The following is an 18,709-nucleotide window of genomic DNA, read 5'->3' as shown; positions in this document are numbered from 1 at the left end:
TCCTTTTCATACAGTCAAACATTAAAATAACTTATTCATAAATAACATTTGTACAGCACTATCTGTGCCGCTGGTTTACTGAGAAACAGTGAGACGTGTTAGTCAATAATTTATGTCTTAAACTTTTGTTATGTTCAGTGGATACTAAACTCATTTTTTAGATCTATTTTCAAGTGGAGGCTTGAAATCAAATTCCAGAGTTAAATAAATAATGCAGCACAAATCATAGGTTTGAAAAAGCCTTCCTTTTTTTTTTTCTAACCCGTTTTGGGTTAGGTAAAGCAATTCTGTTTTTCAGCGCTTTATTTCCTCCAGAACTGGTATAAGTGAATTTACCTGAAAATCTTCATATCAAAGTGACAAACCATAACGTAAGCGAAGGAAAGAACTGCAAGTGGACATATCTGGGGTATGATTCTGAGCAATTTATCAAAAACAAATAAAGGAATGACAAAAATGGAAACGATAGATTAAAACTTTTTACAATGTTATGGAAGAGGTTTATGGCATTAGATCACTTAATATGCTAAAATACTTCATAGTTTTCTGTTTGGTAGAGTGTCTGGCTTTGTTTCTAAAAAGATAATAAAAAGCGCCAAGCTCTTTGTTCAACTACTCAACTATCTATCACTCTTGACCTGAAATTATGTTTATGGGCTTATGGGGAAAAAACTGTAAATAGATTCAGAAAGCTATTTAAAATGTCGGTGGGGGACATGTTTCTATTAGCAAAAGCACAAACAATTCAGACATTTTTTGTGTTGTCAGTGTTGGAGTTTTAAAACGTCATTAATTAGAACCAGTATAATGAAACTCCGGCCTGTCAGCTTCAGAACCTTGCTGCTTTCGCTGGGCAAACAAAAGTAAAAGGCTTTTGGCCGTTGGGCAATGTGTTTCAGTCAATCTGCTACTATTCAGGAGAGATCTTTCGCAATGGGGTCTAATTGTGCGCCGTTTGATTGGTAGCCTCTCTCTGTATTTGGAAAAGGAAAAGGATACTTCACACTTCAGGGATGATATTGTGAAAGTCCACCAAAATGTAAAAATAATACATTAATTCACCTGAAATTAGTTGAAAGTATCAACATAATCCACAGTTAATGCACATTTTTTAGGTAAAAAATCCACTGAGCCTACTCAGATTTTCAGAGTTTCCAGACTTTTTAGTTAATGTTTAACACATAAAAACTAAAGGTCACTATGGCAGATGTACCCACATTGGCCAGGCTTTAAATATGGATAGTCTATTCAATCAGAAATGAGACAGGAAGGAAGTTTTAGACAACAAATTAGGAAATAAAGACTAGAAATACCTCCAAACCCCATAGTTACTTCCTTATTTATACACTCTCTACACATGGAAATGACCAATTGTGTGCCTTTCCTGGCTAAGTGGGAGAGCCGATAAGAAAAGCATTTAAATACAGTTTTCCATGTTATAGTTAAAAGTGAGCCATTAATGATATTATAGCAAATCCCTTAAATCACAAGTAGAAAAAGGATCGGTCTTTAATTATGTGAGAACAGAAACCGAAACCCCGATGTTTATGGTGCACAATCTGAAGTGGCATGGCATAAATGAAAACAGCCAATAGTGGGAACCTGCAAGTGTGTTCATGCTGTGCGTGCGTGCCTGTGTGTGAATGTGGTTGCCCACAGTGGTGTGCTGCAGTCCGCTCCCTGCTGTAGCTGAGTAAACTACATGGACATTAGCGGGCGCAGCGGCGCAACCACCGACCCGGAGGGGGATTAAAGCAGCGTGCGTGTGTGGAGAACTGCTCGATTACTGTCTGTGTGACGAAGTGTGAAGAAGAAGAAGAAGAAGAAAAACTCGGTGTTTTAAATCTCGAGTCCGCAGCCAGTTTTGCAGCTGCTAAAGCAGCGGAGATAAGGGAGCGAACTCAGTAAGTGTTCGTACGTGCGTCGTGATTGAGTGTTAGCGAGCCAGAGAGACGGGGGGAGAAAGAAAAAGCTCGGCGGGAATGGCTTCATCTCCGTGCGGCAACAGCAACTTTGATTCCGGCCTGGAGATCAAAACTCGCTCCGTGGAGCAGACGCTTATTCCCTTGGTGTCGCAGGTGAGTATTTTCGGAAGCTTTGTAACTTTTCCCACTGCTGTTCTGAGGGGCTGGGGGGGCTCAAATGAGGCCAACTCTTGTGTTTACCTGTTTGTGTGTCCAGACTGCGTGCTTCGCTTCTGGTGCGGCGTTTAAACGCAGCTCAGACACTTTAGAAAATCTCAGTTATGTCACCGTAAATGGCCAATTCACCGTTGGCGTGACACCTAATCTTATACGTTCCCCACTTGAACTTGTTGGTTACAACTTTTACAAAGTATTGAATGTTTTAAAACTTTTCTATGAAACACAAGAGGACCCACGTATTGATTTAAAAAGAATCTAAATAAAGAAGTAAAATGATAACCATTAACAAAGCAATTCAATGAATTTACAGATAGCATAAAGGATTAGGGTCATAATTCCCTCTTTGCAAAAGTTTTTTTTTGTTTTTTTTTTCTGAGCCCCGAAGTCAGTTTGGGAATAACGTGTCAAAGTCCAGAAGAGTTTCCTAGAGTTTCCTGGTCTGGGGGTGAGCTGTGATTCCCACTTCTCGGAGCACGTGCTGTGTTCGACAATAAACAGACGAAATGAAAAACCCACTTGAAGACTCGCTTAGCAACTCTTTTGTAGTTCCGATGGAACTTGGGTCAATTAGTTTCATAATAATGCACACAGACAGTTACATTTGTACAGTTTGCACCTGCAAGATTATTCATTTGGTTTCATTTAAGAAAAAAAAAATCAACTATTATTTTGTGTGGTTATTTTCACTTTTATAAGCATAATGCACTTGTTTGCCATCACGCTGGCCTGAGAGATGCCAATTTGAATGTAAAGTTCTACGATCTTATAAAGTCCTGTCTCAAAATGCTATTTTCTGAACCTTTAATCTGTCATACTGTTAAACGGGAGCTGTCAATTATTTAAACGAGTAGAATACAATTCAACCAGGCAACTATAAAACATTTGGACTTTAGCTTTATAGCAGATACTCCAACAAGACATGCTTCAAATGTCCCATTTTCTTGGTTTTTGTATAAATAACAGAGCACTGCCAGCAGATTGATTATTTAAAGTTTTATATGGTATTTACATAAACTGCAGTGAGGTATTTGAGATGGGAGTTTTTTGTTATTAATTAGTGCCATGTTAAAAACTGAATTGGTTTTTAAGATCTTTGTTCTTGGTGCATCTTGGACTAGCTGTAAGCTTCAGTCTTTGCAACCAACCAAGTGATCTGAATTTTTCTGATGAATTCAAAACTATTTCTTCAGAAAGAGCGATAGATAGATGATTCCTCATTGATTTAAAGTCACTTTTTGTCGCAACAGGTGGGAGAGGGGCATCATTGTGTGACTCTTCCTCCAAATTGGTTCCAGTCTTTAAACTAGTCCTAAATACTAAGAGGCAGGTTTTTGTGTTTCTGCTGAGGCTGGTTCTAGTCTGGCGCTTGTTTTCAGCCGGGCCAGAGGAAAGCCCCTCTTCTTTTCGTAGGTAGAGGGAAGCTAATAAGAGAAATGCAGTGAATTAAAAAGAGGGAATTGTTTAAAACTCCAGAGTGGCTTGATTGGTGAATTTAAAACACTTAAAACACGTCAATGATGATAAAATGTTGGATCAGAATAACATAATCTGACTGTCTCTGATCGTCTCAGTTTATTTTGAAATTACTCATAATGGAGGTTAAGTAGGTCAGTGCGCCACTTACAACTCAATTTTCTCCTGAATTTATTAACTCCATTTCCAATTGCGTTCTTTAGCGCTTTCAGTTTTTTTAGTTATTTATTTTTTTTAAGATCTCCAGGTGGTGTCAACAAATCGTAATCTAAAAGCTCTGTCCAACTCCTAATCAGCTGGTGGGAGATGAGGAGTGTTCACAAAGCACATTTAGTAGTTTAAAACGGCATTAGCTGGTGATATTAATGCATCTACTCCAGGGATGCTTGGATAAGTAAAATAATTTGTGGTCTTAATTGTCTTAAAAACGTAGGATAAAACACAGGAAAGATTAAATATTAACTGGATGAGGGCTCTGACTCAGCCCTGGATGGTGGAAGAGCAAACCAGCACTTTTACAGAACAGTATAGAACTGACTATAGCACCAACACTGATTGGAAACTGAAATCTCTTTGGTGGACAAAAAAAAAAGAAAAGACTCTGGTCACACTTGCACCTTCTTGTACATCTCATTGAAAGGACTTTAAAGTGTAGGAATGGTATGATAAAACATTTTCTAAACTATTCCAATAACTTTTAGAACTTTTGAAAACCTTGATTCAAGTAACGGGCACAAATCGAGAACAACTGTGTTTCACAAAGTCGGGGGGCGGGCAGAGAGAAACACTAATCCTTTTAATGTTAAAGACTTTTATTCTGTGTAGGAGGCTAAAGGGACAAAGACGTGTAAAAGCCCTGTTGTTCTCGGTGAAAGACAGTGGCAGAGAAAGAGAGGCACCTCACTGTTGGGCATACAGAGTGGGTGGAAGAACGGTGGGCATGCAAGAGGTGTCCATGAGACTGTCATCCCCTCACCACCTCCCATCTCTCGTCTGCTTTCCCAAATAGCTTCCTCCCTCTCATTGCTCTGGCTCATTTGAGAGATAAGGTCATCTAGTGCTGAATGGATGTGTTGGTTATCAGAAAAGCACATCTGTTAAGGGTGTGCTTTCAATTTAGGATGTTCCTTTAGACTTTCGGTCATTTATAAAAAAAAAAAAAAAAAAAAAAGCTAAAAGGAAATTAAGGGCATATCCTGGTGAAGTTATAGGTAGAGTTGCAGTTTATAAAGAAGCCCGCCGTGATGTTATATAGACGTGTAAACTCCTTCCTGCGGAGATGGAATGGCTCGGCTTTGGCGAGCAGCAAAGAGAAATGTGCTGCACGCTGCAGTGGCATTCAGCATATCGCTGTCCTGTTGAATAGCGGGCCTCAAGGACAATCTTCGTAATTTTCCTTTTCTGTTCGCATTGTGAGACGTGTCCCCATAGCAACACAGCTTTCAAATGCTCAAAGAAATTACCTTCTCAAAGAATTATCAACTTAAAATTTGTTAACTATTGTTAGAGTGATGGCATCGGTTGCTGTTGTGAGAAAGTTTTCCGTGTGTTGTAAGTTAAGTCAATTTGTACCAAGTAATTAAGAAATAAAACAAAAAAATAAGACTGCCTATCAAGCTGCAAACGTCAGCTGTCAATTAGATACAAAAATTGGTTGAAGAGATAGCCTTGTGAAAACCAGAACCTTGTGCTATGCTCTGCTTTGTGCAGAGGCTCTGGACCCTGAGCCACTGAGAAACGATGACCTGTTGGAGGCTTGGTCTCTGACACGGTCGGTGTCGTAAGGGGTTAAGCAACAGACTGCAGGCTAGCGAGTTAAAGTAAATAACTTGAATGTTGTTGTTTATAAAGTGATTTGGGTTGTTTTATCTTTTTGGTTGGATTTTTGACTTTACACCATTATACAGTAAATTTGTGGGGGGTTTTTTGTTTTTTTTCTCAAGCTCATACTGTGAAAATCTCACTCTGGCTGAAGCAGAGTGTGAATCACATACTGCAAATTGGGCACAACACATGTCCCTACACCCTTAATATTGAAGCTCACACATAAAATGACTAGTTTAAAGGAAATAAAAACATATATTTAGTAGTGAAATCTACACGTACTTTAAGACTATTACCCCCTCACATAGATAACAGGAACTGAAGGATGATTGTTTAGTGGCATTTCTGAGAAACTGTAATACATTTGAGGTGATTTCATTAAATCATTTTAGTGAAGTTGCACAAAATCATTATGTGGGCAACATGTTGCAAACTTCCAAAGCAACACCAAATGTTATTGAGTTTGTCTATTTATGCAACATATATGTTGTGTAGGTCGATGTATAACTAGCGAGAAGGAAAAAAATCCTCTCCCCTCCCTGTCTTGTTGATGTGCCCAGGCTTCAGTTATCAGCTTCACTCCCACCAGGCTGTAATTACAGGCCTGGGAGTGTCCCCGCCTTGCACTTTTCTTACATACACACTCGCAGCTCTCTGTCCCACCCACGTCTTTCTTTTCATGCCTGCGTGTTCACCTGTCATACTGATTCGTGGTTTGCACATTTTAGGGAAGGGTGCAACGTGTCGGCGTCATTTACAAAGTTTTCTTTTAGTCTTAGTTCCTTGATTTTTAATATTTTCAATAGAATTCCTGGGGCCCTTTTCTGTCATTTAGATTCTTTTTTTCTTTCCATAGATTCTTTTCAAGACACAATTTTCTTTTCATGCAGTTTTCAAAGCTGCTTTTCTCAGCAAGAAAGTTTTTTTTTTTCCTCCAGATGTGCTTTCCTTCACTTCCAGCCTCAGATTTGCTTTAAAGGACCCGATGAAGCAAATTAATTGCTCTGTGTGGTGGTCAGAAATGCACCGGGCACCACACAGAGAGAAGGGGAAGGAAACAAGCACGGCTGCAGTCCCGTGCGTGTGTCCCACCTGTGATGTGGTCTATGACAACAGTGGAAAGCAATTAGCAATAATGTGGTTTGTGTTTTCCTCGAGATCTGACCCCTGTTTTCATGTAACGGAACTAGCAGCTTTGTTCTTGGCTTTTTTTATTTTATCGAGTTGTGCTTCTCGAATAAAAGCCCTGCAACCCAGCCTGGGTGCAGACATGGTGGTGTTTCTTGGGCAAATTTTTTTATTTTTGTATTTTTTTTAAAAGTGCGTGGGAACGCATAGTAGCACAGGAGTAATATCTAAGGTTTTGATCAGTTCAGCGCACATTTAAATACGTGTGACAACTAAGCCTTGTGGTTACACAGCCCTCTTGTCTCCATCATTTTCCTTCAGGACTAAGCATGGAGATTTGCTGTTATAATTGGGCCGGGAAAATCCGTTCTCTGTCCAAGTCTGTTAGCATCGACTTTGTTGCGCTTCCGGGGTTTCTGTAGCACATGCAGTATTGTTTTCCAATGTGCTAAAGAAGGCAGTGGGTGAAAAGAAAAGGCAGTTTTTTACATTTCTTTATTTTTTGCTCACAAACAGAAGTTCAGTTGCATATTTTTCACCCAAATAAGAACTCAGTAGGAAGTTTTTCATTAAACGGCCTACTGAAAAAAAAAAGACTTATAACAAAAGTTGTGTATAATCGCGATTTGTAAGTAAAATGATACCGCATCTTGATGGGGGAGGGAAAAAAAAGTAAAGTGTGGCTTGCTATTGTATTCATCGTCCCTCAGTTAAAAACAACAATTATGTAGTTATGTAACACTTTGCATTGATCTAACAAAAAAAAATATCCCATCAAAATACACTGAAGCTGTTGGTTTCAACAAGACAAAGGTTTACCAAGTCATTTGCAGAGCACTGTGCTTCTGTCATAATATCCCTAGCCCTGTGGTACAGTGATATGACAAATTTCCAGGTAGAGCTAAAGTTGATTTTTATACCCAGGCACAGAGGCAGCACTGTAGCCACGAGCTATAACAGATCCTCTTCCTTGAGCCTCATGACGATAATGAAGACAAATGAGGCCCTGGAATGAAAGGATTACAGTGTGTGTGTGTGTGCGTGTGTGTGTGTGTGTGTGCATAAGCACTCACAAACCAAAATGTACTAATCCCATGGTAATATGGGGTACAATAAACCTTCAGTGTATGTATTAGAGCCTATGGGAAAAGGATGAGGGCTTCCATAGTTTTTTTTATCTATGCGTTTGTAGTACTGTGCCAACTACGCCAGTTTTGTTGAACTGAAATTTAAACTCAAATGCTGATAATACTAAAATTCACACCTATACTATACGTCACCTAGTCTGTTTTTTAGGTGCTACTTGAGATCAGACGCATCTTCCTTTTTTTATGCAAACAAATACAATTTATTCATCACTGCTGTTTGCAGGAAACAACTACAAGTCTTGCATGAGTCCAATTTAGCAAAGCAGCATGCTATTACACTAGCATCGCTCTGTTCTCGAAACAAAAATAAAAATCCAGCAGCCCAACTGTGATCACACTGACATGCTTTATTGCTGCTTGCTTAATAGTATTTTATTTTTATTAATGCTAGTAGCTTATGCAACATGGGTGACACATATTAGTTGCTGGTTGCTTGTGGTAAACAAAGCAGTTGGAAAAACCTCTCCTAATGTGTGCTCAAGATAACTAGCGTAGCTGTTTTTAACTGGTTGTTTTGTCAGACTTTCAGCCTGCGAGCTACTTATAACACGACCAAGTCAAAATGATCTACTACAAAAATGCAATAATATTAATTAATCATAAATGATTCCAATCTAAAATGGCTGAAAAAATGCTTGAGTTAGTAATTTTGACATAGAATGTGTTAGGAGCCTTGTCACCAGGTAAACCTGATCATATCTACAGTTGGATCAAAACTGAAAACAACTTAAAATGTGACAAACAAAGTCAGACAAGGATCCAAGTTTATCTTGCACAGTTGATTAGGATGGTAAGTGGGCATTTTAGCAATCTGTTGAGTTTTAGATTGGGCTTCTGCAATAAAAACACACCTTTACCAGGGTTGCCAATAAATATGGAGGGAGTTGTGCATCTTTTGGCTATTAAAGTGTCAACAGTGCTTTTCACATCCATCCTCTATCTTGAGAGAGTCTATCGTGGTTTCCTCTTTCCTACTCTTAAGTTTAAACATTAATTACCAATAGCCAAGAACTTAACTTATATAATTGCTGAATAACCTGAGATTTTTGAAAACAGGATTGGGATTAAAGTCCATTTACCTGCTGCTGTTTGGTAAAGTTGGACCATTCACCATCTAATGAAAACTCAGATTTGTTTTCTATCTTGATTTTTATTTTTTTTTATTTACCCTTAGCTGCCCACGTTCCTTCTCTCTCTCTCTCTCTCTCTCTCTCTCTCTCTCTCTCTCTCCCCCCCCCCATGCAGGGGGAAGCTTGAATGAGTAGGGTTAACCTTTGTCGCCTGTCTTGAAAGCTTCTCACTATTGGTATCATGGGAGTCATTACAAAGCTCTGTTTTCTTTAAGTGCCTATAACAGGGTCTGCCTCAGATGTTGGAGCAATCACCTTTCATCAGACGATTTACTTCCAGTTAAAAAAAAAAACAGTATTTTTTTTAACGCACTTGATTGAATGACTGCACATGGCCCCTAAATAACCCCGTAAAAGGAAATCGATCTTTAAGAGACACAAGAGAGTTAGCTAGATTGCTAAAAAAAAAAAAAAAAAAAGCTCTTGCACATTCTGCTATTTAGGTTACTCAAAAGCTTGAACTAGGAGAGATAGTAGTTTTTTTTAAATTGTTTCAGTGAAAAAAACTCTTCACAAAGGTGTATACTTATACACTAAAGGCTGATTAAGTATTGATTAAACAACTGGAATGACCTGTACTCACTGGCTTGGTGGGTGTTAGTTCTTTGTTTAATGGAAATGCTTGTGTTTTGGCCCATAGTCGTATTGACGCTTTGTCTGAATTTGTACAGCTTCTTTTAGGCACTGAAATCCACCCTGTTATTATCTCTGTAGAGAGATCCGGCCCATTACCAGCTTGTATTTACAGTATATTGTTGTTTTATGATGATGAGATATCTCATAAGTGGGAGAGCGCAGATGGAGAGCTCAACTAGCAGTAATATGGTGCTTAACGTAGCATGATGCTTAGCATCTGAGCGGGAGTTCCAGGAGCAGTTTTACTTCTGAACTGTGTGTTCAGAAGTAAAACGAGGTTAAATTTCACTCCGGCCAGTTTATTTGGTCCACGTTTTTAATTTCTTGTTTAAAACGAAAGCAGGTCAGAAAGTCTCTTGGCAGCAACTCCATTAAATTCAGTGTTTTAATTGAGAGGAAGATGACTTGCCGAAGGTGTTGCTTCTGGAAGGGACGGACATACAACCATCTCAAATGTTTTGCAGAGAATGGTCCCCCAAAAAGAGGAGAAAATCAAATTTGCAGAGTGTGGACTAAAATGTCTTGATGTAAAAAAAAATCAGGCAAGATTGGGCAGATTGGTTTGAGATGACAAAAGGGCAACAAATTCTCAAAATGTAAAGTATGAATAACACCAAATCTAAATTCACAATAGTTATATTCATGCTGGTTAACAGTTTGCAACTGAGCAGCTCTCTGATGGCACACGTCACGTCTGCTGCTTGAGGCGCTGCTGTTTGGAGTTTGCTCAGGTAGTTATGTAAATCCACAAAAGCACTGTTCTACAGCAGTCTCCACAGCCACCAGTTCTCAATTCAATAGGGAACGTTTGGGATGTGGAAAGGTATAGAGCTGCATCATGGATATTTTTCCGACACCTTGTTGCTACGGAAAATCATGCAGGTTTGAAGGCACGATGGGGATCAGCTTTATGGGTTCAAGATGGGTTTTAATGGCTCATAAATTTATCTCAAATGAGTTCATGTTTCGTCTTGGTGCACAGCAAAAAAAATAAAATAAAAATTACACATTGTTTTCTGAGCAGAAATTTTGATTTTTGAACTGTTGAGTAGAATATCAACTGGGCCTGATTCTCAAGGTATTGTTGCCATGTGTTAAAGTCTAATGCTTTCATGACATTTACACAAAAACTGTAAATATAAAAAGGTATAAGGCATATATAACTGAACTGAACTCGGCTTCAAAAATAATAGAATAAAATAAACGAATTATTGTTTACTTTGCAAACGATCTCTTTTTCTCTGCTGTTTATAGAGAAAGATACCAAGCCGATATTGACTGATTCAGTAGTCAGGCTGTCTGTTCAAAAGGGCAATCTGCAGTCGACTAGCAGACACGCTGCACGTAGCTTCCCCACTGTAGGGTACGTTTCCAAATGGTTGAATCTCTTTGTTGTAAACAAGAGGAAAGGTGTTGCAAACTTTTTTTTTTCTGGCATACTCCATAACATACTCCACTAAATTATGATATAGAAAATAAAACATTTTGTGGCCAAGTAGACAAGTAAGGAAGAAAAGGCCACTCACTGAAATTGGAGGAGACTGTGCATGGCGTATTCTTGCCCTCTGCTGCCTGGACAACCCCAGGTAAACACATTTCTCTTTGGCAGGCAGCTGTTCGTCTCCCACTGCTTTCCTGTTCACGCTCTCTTTGCTCGGCACAATGATGATTCTGGTGTCGGGGACATGAAATGGACCAGCACATGCTGGGAATTGGTGGATAAATGCTTCGCGAAACTGTATTACCTACATCTATGATATTAGTAAAAGACTTATGTTTGCTTTAATAATAAATGTTACATCAATTTAAAAAATAAAAATAAAACGGGTCTTTTAGGATCACACAAAGCAGAAATATTTAAATTCACCCCAAGGCTACCCCATGAGTCCTCTCTGTCTCCTGCAGGAACATGGCGAACGTCGCCACCGGGGGAATTTTCTGTGTGTTAATTGCTTTCTTCAAGTATCTTTGAACTTCTCCCCTCTTAATAATAGATTTTTTTTTTAAGAAATGAAGTTTGACATGCCAGAACAAAGACGGTGTGAAGGACACAGAGCTGAGAGTACCAAATATTTTCTTCTCTAGCTTAGATATTTGGAAATTGCAAAGTTACATTTTTCAGTTGAGTCAAGCTTTACTTTTTATTTTGTAACATATCTCTGCTGCCATTGCAAATGGTTCCCTGCCTATTCAGATGTTTTGCTTTTATGTTTGCTTTTTTTTAGTGATGCACTTGTTGATCAGGCTGTGATACAAATTGGCTAATTTGTCTCTTTAATTGTCTCTTGATTTGACCAGAGTGGCAAGTCAAATATGATTTTTATTTAGTTTATTATTGGAAAAAAACATAATTAAAAAACTCATGTCTTAAATAAATAGACAAAGGAAAAAATAGCATGTTCACTATATGAAAATTGACAGATCTTTGAGTGTATAGATTCCAGTAATCCCTTAATTTTCTTTATCAAGAATGCTCAAGCACATTTTTATTTTATTTTTTATTTTATGGTTTGTCACCTGATGCCGAGATCGACTCAAAACCTTCCGCGAACGACGTTTTGCACCACTGCTCTAGCAAAGCACGAACGGTTCAGAAACAATACGAAATGGGAAAAAAGTTATTTATTAACTGACTAAGTCGTGTTTTAGATTGTTCTTGAAAAACTAATCAGTCACGGCTGATTAGTGGGTGAACTCACAGCTGCACAGTGAACCTATTGATTTTTATTTTATTTTATTTTTTTACAGCAGACAGCCGCTCCTCTCTCTTGCAGGTACTACGTACCCCCGCTAAATCTTTTAGGGGTACGCAGGACCCGACCATACCCGCCTACTTTCACCCCTTTAGCACGCATTTAAGTTCTCTTTTGCTGTAATATGTTCGTTGACACTTATTTAATGCGGCTTGGAAAAAAAGTAAAGAGGTGGTATGATGATTATGGGGCAACTACAGGAAAGTTCCTTCATTTCAATGTCACCTTCCTGTTAAAGTGGAAACAAAGCTTTTTTTTTCTTTCAGTTAGCTGGTTGGGATACTCATTGTCTAGAATCTGTGTTTGCTATGATCCCAAAGCAACAAAATACATTTTAGCTACTGTATTTGTTTATTCATCACAAGTCATATCCTTATCCCAACATCCACCAGCATTATCTCAGTCGTAAACACCTGCTCCCTTCTCTTGAGAGGCATAATAATAATACCTGCTTAGACATCAAACACTTAGTGTTTCACCTGACAGACTGCAATTTGATGAGAAATGTTGTGGCCACAAGATCTCATTGCCCTCCTAATAATACAGTAGCCTTGTCGTTTTTTAATGTGCAGGTTTTCATTTGTCGTTGAAGGAAAAAATTGCACCACACGTTTGATTATCAGGGGCCCTCTTCTGACCTCGCGTAATACAATCACTTTCACTGAGAGCAACGTTAAGCAGCTGTAGAGGAATCTTTCAGTTCGTGAGGTGACTTTAGGGAGAAGCTGGTAGGACGTATCGACACGTAAGATGCTGCAGTACCTCTTTTGTATGCCTTCTGTCCCTCCTGTGTTCCTCTGCTCAATTTCCTGAGTTTGTTTTCTTGTCACACACATCTTACAATCTTGCTCTTTGGTTTTGTCTTCAGCCTGAGTTTCTCTCCTTCACAACCCCCCAACCCCCCGCCACAGCCTCCCCCTGCTTTTAATCTCAACTTCTCCAGAGTCCCCTGTCCCCGTATCCCATGATTAATTATGCGTCCCGGCGAAACCTTGGCCAGGGGCTACAGGTTTGCTCAGTGCTCAGAAGCTCAGCTTTACATTTTCTCTTTGAATCAGTTCCCTTTTCTACATCACTGTAAACTGAGACACAATCCTCAGCACTGCACTTATTCTTCAGCAGGAAGAACATGAATTATGTGGAGAAAAAAAGGGGGTCGGGGGGGATATTTAAAGCAGATTTACATGTCCCCTCTTTGACAGAGAGCACCCGAAAGTGATCACAATGGTGGTATTCTTAAGATGTTTTTGTATGATCGGCACACATCTTCAGGGGGAATCGTGTTTTAAAGCCGACACAGTGCTCAGAGCACACTCATAAGGGAAGAGGATCTCAAACAATGTGAAAAGACTTCACACCAAAAATGAAACGGTGATTTCCAACATGGCACTGCAAAGATTACAGAGCTGTGGGAGTCTGAACAAATCTGGTTTTGCACTGAAAGACTTTGCAGAAGGAGCGGGATTTAAAGTTTCATTATTTTCTCAGGCTGCTTTGAAGATTGAGACAGAGTGCCTACTCATAGCCATTGATGTTTTTTTTGTTTTTTTTTAACACAATTGTCTTATTACAACCACAAATATAACTCGTTTTTTTTATTGGGACTTTATGCGATAGACCCATGCTTGGCACAGAATAACAGTAAAACGGAGGAAAAACAATACATAGTTTCAACATTTTGTACAGATAAAAATCCGAAAAGCGTGACCTGCAGAGCAATCCCTTTGTTTTGATACTGCAAGCAGTATTATTCTCTGGGGATGCAGAGTTAAAACATAGACTGGTGTCATAACTTCAAGCATGCATAAAATACTTTTTTTTATTTTATTTTGACAACTACATATATTTCCATCCATCCATCCATTTTCTTCCGCTTATCCGGGGTCGGGTCGCAGGGGCAGCAGCTTCAGAAGGGAGGCCCAGACTTCACTCTCCACAGCCACTTCTTCCAGCTCCTCTGGGGGAACCCCAAGGCGTTCCCAGGCCAGCCGAGAGACATAGTCCCTCTAGCGTGTCCTGGGTCTTCCCCAAGGCCTCCTCCCGGTGGGACGTGCCCGGAACACCTCACCAGGGAGGCGTCCAGGAGGCATCTTTACCAGATGCCCGAGCCACCTCAACTGGCTCCTCTCGACGTGGAGGAGCAGCGGCTCTACTCTGATTCCCTCCCAGATGACCGAGCTTCTCACCCCATCTCTAAGGGAGAGCCCAGCTAATTTTATTTGCGTAGAATAATTCGTATCGTAAACTAGTGGGGCAGATGCATCTTCACAGCAACTTCTACAATTTAAATGAAAGTTTATAAACCTCAGATTGAGCACGTCATAAGATTGCATCCGTTCGTTCGCCTCCTGTCTCATCGACAGTCTGGAAACGCTTCACACCTCGCCTTTTCAGTGTGATGTAGGTTTCCTCAACTTGCCGTTGTGTGCAGATGACTGGAGCCACTGGGTGACAGCTGGGGCCAGTCATCCAGGAAACACAGCCCAGTGTGTTCTCAATGACACACAGTCGGTGCCAAATCCTATAAATAAGTTAAAGTTGCCTAACTCCTATAAATAAAGTTGTGGTTATTCAGGATATTTTCACTGGATCTGTTGTCTGGACCACTGGAAGAAGTTATTGAAGATAAAAACTTCATCTTGTCTAATTGAGAGGATATATGTAGACATTTGCAGGTGTGTTATTTTTTTTTTTTTTAGAGGTCACTTCTTGCATATTTTGTACCACCATGTCCAGGCTACAAAAAAAAAACATTGCCTTTATTGAAATTCAGGCCAGTAAAAATATGGCATGCGCCATTAAGTGAAAGTGTGTTCCTTAAGCCATAAATGTGTTTAAAAGTCTGTGTGTGCCACAACACAAGCTATTATGCTGTCAGAAGTCTGGGGGTCTGCATTCCTTCCAGGGTTCGTGTTTCAAGCTCCTACAATGTGCATCAGCGTGTGTGTGCGCGCGTGTGTATGTGTGTGTGCAGAATCTAAAAACATGTCTCTCTATTCTTTATGGCGGTATTAAGTCCAGGGTTAAAAGTCAAAGTCCCACAGAGTGAGACTCTCAGGCATGCTGAACCCTTCGGCTTTGACTCTTTTTAGTTTGCTTACCACTTTCACCGACTCTTCCTGGTTTGCTCTAATAGCATTCAAAGTTCTGATGTTTGTTTTTTTCCCCATCTTTTACAAGCTGAACACAGTTCTTTCATTTTATAGTATCTTTTTTTTTGCCTCACATGCCAGTTTTTTCACCTTATGTAGCTAATTGGTGAATGTTTATGCCAATGTTGACTTTTTTCAACACGTGACTTTTTCTTATTACCTTTTGTCATCTTGATTAAATTTCCAGTCCGTAGAAGGAGAGGAGGATTTCTAAATTAACCTTCTGAAATATATTTAATAAGTGTTTTCCCTCAATAAGTGTGTCGCAAACAAAATTGAATCTCCTGGATCTTTCTGCTTTTTCAATCAACAGGAACAGATAATATTTGTTTGAAGGAAACCCGTTGAGTTGTTTTTTTTTTAAGTGTCACTTTTGTCCCTGCAGACCATTCAGTCCGTGATTGAATCTGTCAGCCTGGTTAGGCTGCGTTCAAAACGCCGTTTCACTGCACACTATTATTTGTCGATTGCTTGTAATTACCCATCATGATGACTGATGGGAGGTTTTTATGGCTGATATCAAGTTTTTGTAGTTGTTCTGCTGATACATTTACAAAATCCGCCAGTTGTTAAGTATGACTCAGTATGGAGGCAACTAGCTAAGGATTTTAAGGGGGTGCCAATGATTTATGCATGTTGTTTGCATAGGAAATCACAGCTACTCTGCTGGTAATCAACACAGCACATTTTTGCTGCATGGTATCCTTTTGTAATATCAGTATATATACATAACTAACATAATCATATTCATATTAAAATGTATGTATATTGCTTCTTGTTTTGTGCATAAACTTGGCCAATAAAGTTGATGCTGATTTTCTCCTTGGCTCTGATGTTAAGATTTAACATGTTGACAGAAGCTGTTGTCACATAGAAGTTGTTATTCCGTGAGAAAGGGTCGATGTTGGCTATTTTCAGAAGCAGTATGATGCCAAGACATGAAGTGTGACTATGCAAAGACACTGAAGGAGTTATTTAAAAGCCAAACATTTTGGGCTATAAGAGAGAGCAAGATTTACAGCAGAAAACAGGAAGGCTAATGAGATTCCAGCAAAGTTATGCTGTTTCATCTTTTTGAGGTTTCAACTTTTGTCTCTGTTGGATTTGGCTAATTTTAGCAGACTTTTATCAAATACGAAACAATTGGAGTGCTGTTTTGGTCAAGCTAAGCAGGTTAGCCACACTTTGAGCTTCTTAAAAATGCCTCTGCTGCAAAAGCTATGACCCAGTTCTTACTGATGTGTGGCATACATTGTATTGGTGCAGCTCTGACTCTTTCTAAATATTTTTCTTCTATCTTTTTAATTAGTCCCCAGGATACTTCTTTGTAACGATTCAGTTGCGAACAAAGCAGATAATGCTTTGAAGTTGCATAGTTAATTGACTTGATTGGGGTTGTGTTTTTCGTGTGTGTGTGTGTGTGTGCGCGTGTGTGCGTGTGTGTGAAGGTCACACAGGTACTCTTCACTCTCAGATGATTGAGAAACTGAGAGGAGAATACAACCACATCTCACCAGAAACCGCACCGTTTCTCACAAAGTTAAATGTAGTGGGGACTACTCAAGGTCTGGAGTGTAATAGGACTGAAAGAACAATGTCAAAATATGCCCAAGGTCACTTTTTGGTTGCAATGTCCAAAGCTTTGGGAGGGATTTGCTGCAACTTGTTTTAATCTTTTCATTTACCTACCTCTCTTCTTTCAATTTTACAAGGTAAAACTGATTGAAATTATTAACTTTTCTTTCTTTTTTTTTTTTACATGTTTGACTTTTTGTGGATTTCCATCTCGTATAAACAGAGTGCCACTAACCATGAGACTTGAGAAGTTTATTATTTATTAGTTCCAAAGTTTCTTGTTATGCAAACCTGGGAAAGGCCCTGTTGAACCCACATTACGAATCAGTTTGATCACAGATTGGAAGTACAGTCTGAAAGGAGCCACTGAGACCTATAACTAGGTGTTTGAGTTATATATGAGCAGCTTAGTAGAAGTGAAAGATTACATTACAGATGTCACATTTAACATCTTTGATGGTGCCTTTTTTTGCTTTTGTTACATTTTCTTGTAAGATTAAACAGCTAAAATGGTAACTGTCTTGCAGAGAAAATGATGAAAGGGGAAATGATTCTTCCATCAAAGAATGAGGTCATTACTTGAAGGATGTGTGACAGCATGGAGTGTACACTTTCAAACGAGTTGCATTTTATCTCCATTGCCCTGCTGACTCAGACAGGGGATGTCTTTAATATTTCTTCTTGGAAGAACAAAATAGCTTACATTCAAAGCTGTCTGTTTAATCTGACTGCTCAGATTTCATTAATAAGCAATAAGGGGGAAAAAAAACAGCCTTTCAGCTTAAATTTTGAACACAGTGCAGGAACTGTGATTTACATTTTAACTGATTTCTGAAAAATTGTTCACACAAGCATATTGTTACTGGTTTTTACCCGGTTCTTTAAGTATTTATATCTAACTCTAATATTTTTAAAAAACACAACAGATTCCATTATGTCTTTATGAGACAGAAAATGCTGCTGGCAATCAGTCTGGGAAGGGTTGTAAGGCTGTTTCTTGCATTTCTTAGAGTTGACATTCCTCTCGTGAGAAAACATCCAAACAAACTGAGCCTAGAGAGGTCATAATTTGTGGTTATTCGTCAGCCACTCAACCAGAGAACGTTGAGATTGTTGAGCCTATCCTTAAACTCAGCTGTGTAGGTGATGTAAAGTCAAATGTAAGGTCATCTGTCATGCTTGGCTGAAACGGCGCCAGGCAGGCAGTGTTGAACGAAAATAAGTCAACCAAAAAATGCTTCAAATTCAAATTGTTGTTGCTAAAGGTGGTGCAAGTTGTTTAATAAGAAATTGTACTTTTTTTTTAATACACCAATTATCCACTTTGGTCTTTCTTGGTGTGTGACTGGCTTCAAACTAAAATGTAGAATGCGATAAATATAGTTGAATATATTTAATCAAGTTCTTTTTACCAAAAGCAATTTGTCTATTGCTCTCTTTGGTATTACTGGTAGGCGTGTTTCTGGATAATTTGTGCCGTGAAGAGACAGCTTATTGTGTGTTTAATTTGTACCAGAGATGCACCAATCAGGTTTCTTCTAACTTGATGAAACGGACAATTTTCCTTGAGGTGAGACTTACCGATTTCCATTTTGACTGATTCATGTAAAAACCTATATGTAGCTTCTTTTTTTTTTAACTTTCCTTGAAATACATAGCATTCACTGCACTCTAGTGTGTTTAACAATTGATTCCAGAAGAAGAAATGAACTGTTAATATGGGTAAACCACAGTCAGATTTTGGAA

General features: G+C 39.0%; 1 protein-coding gene across 2 annotated transcripts in view; it reads left to right on the top strand.

Annotated features, from left to right (window-relative positions):
- Positions 1-1,615: 1,615 nt before the first annotated feature.
- ctnnal1 (catenin (cadherin-associated protein), alpha-like 1) overlaps positions 1,616-18,709 on the top strand; it is a 57,501-nt gene continuing 40,407 nt past the window's right edge. Inside the window, exon 1 of one of the 2 annotated variants that reach the window (XM_008421804.3) lies at positions 1,616-2,078. In XM_008421804.3, coding sequence (XP_008420026.1) covers positions 1,983-2,078 — 96 coding nt within the window. In that variant the 5' untranslated portion in view covers positions 1,616-1,982. The remainder of the gene's footprint in view (positions 2,079-18,709) is intronic. The other variant, XM_008421805.3, reaches the window with a different exon arrangement.

This window comes from Poecilia reticulata, chromosome 11 (assembly GCF_904066995.2).
Source record: "Poecilia reticulata chromosome 11, P_reticulata-male-v2, whole genome shotgun sequence".
Taxonomy (NCBI): Eukaryota; Metazoa; Chordata; class Actinopteri; order Cyprinodontiformes; family Poeciliidae; genus Poecilia; species Poecilia reticulata.
Note: the sequence above shows the minus strand (reverse complement) of the source record. Positions and strands in the feature narration are given on the sequence as shown.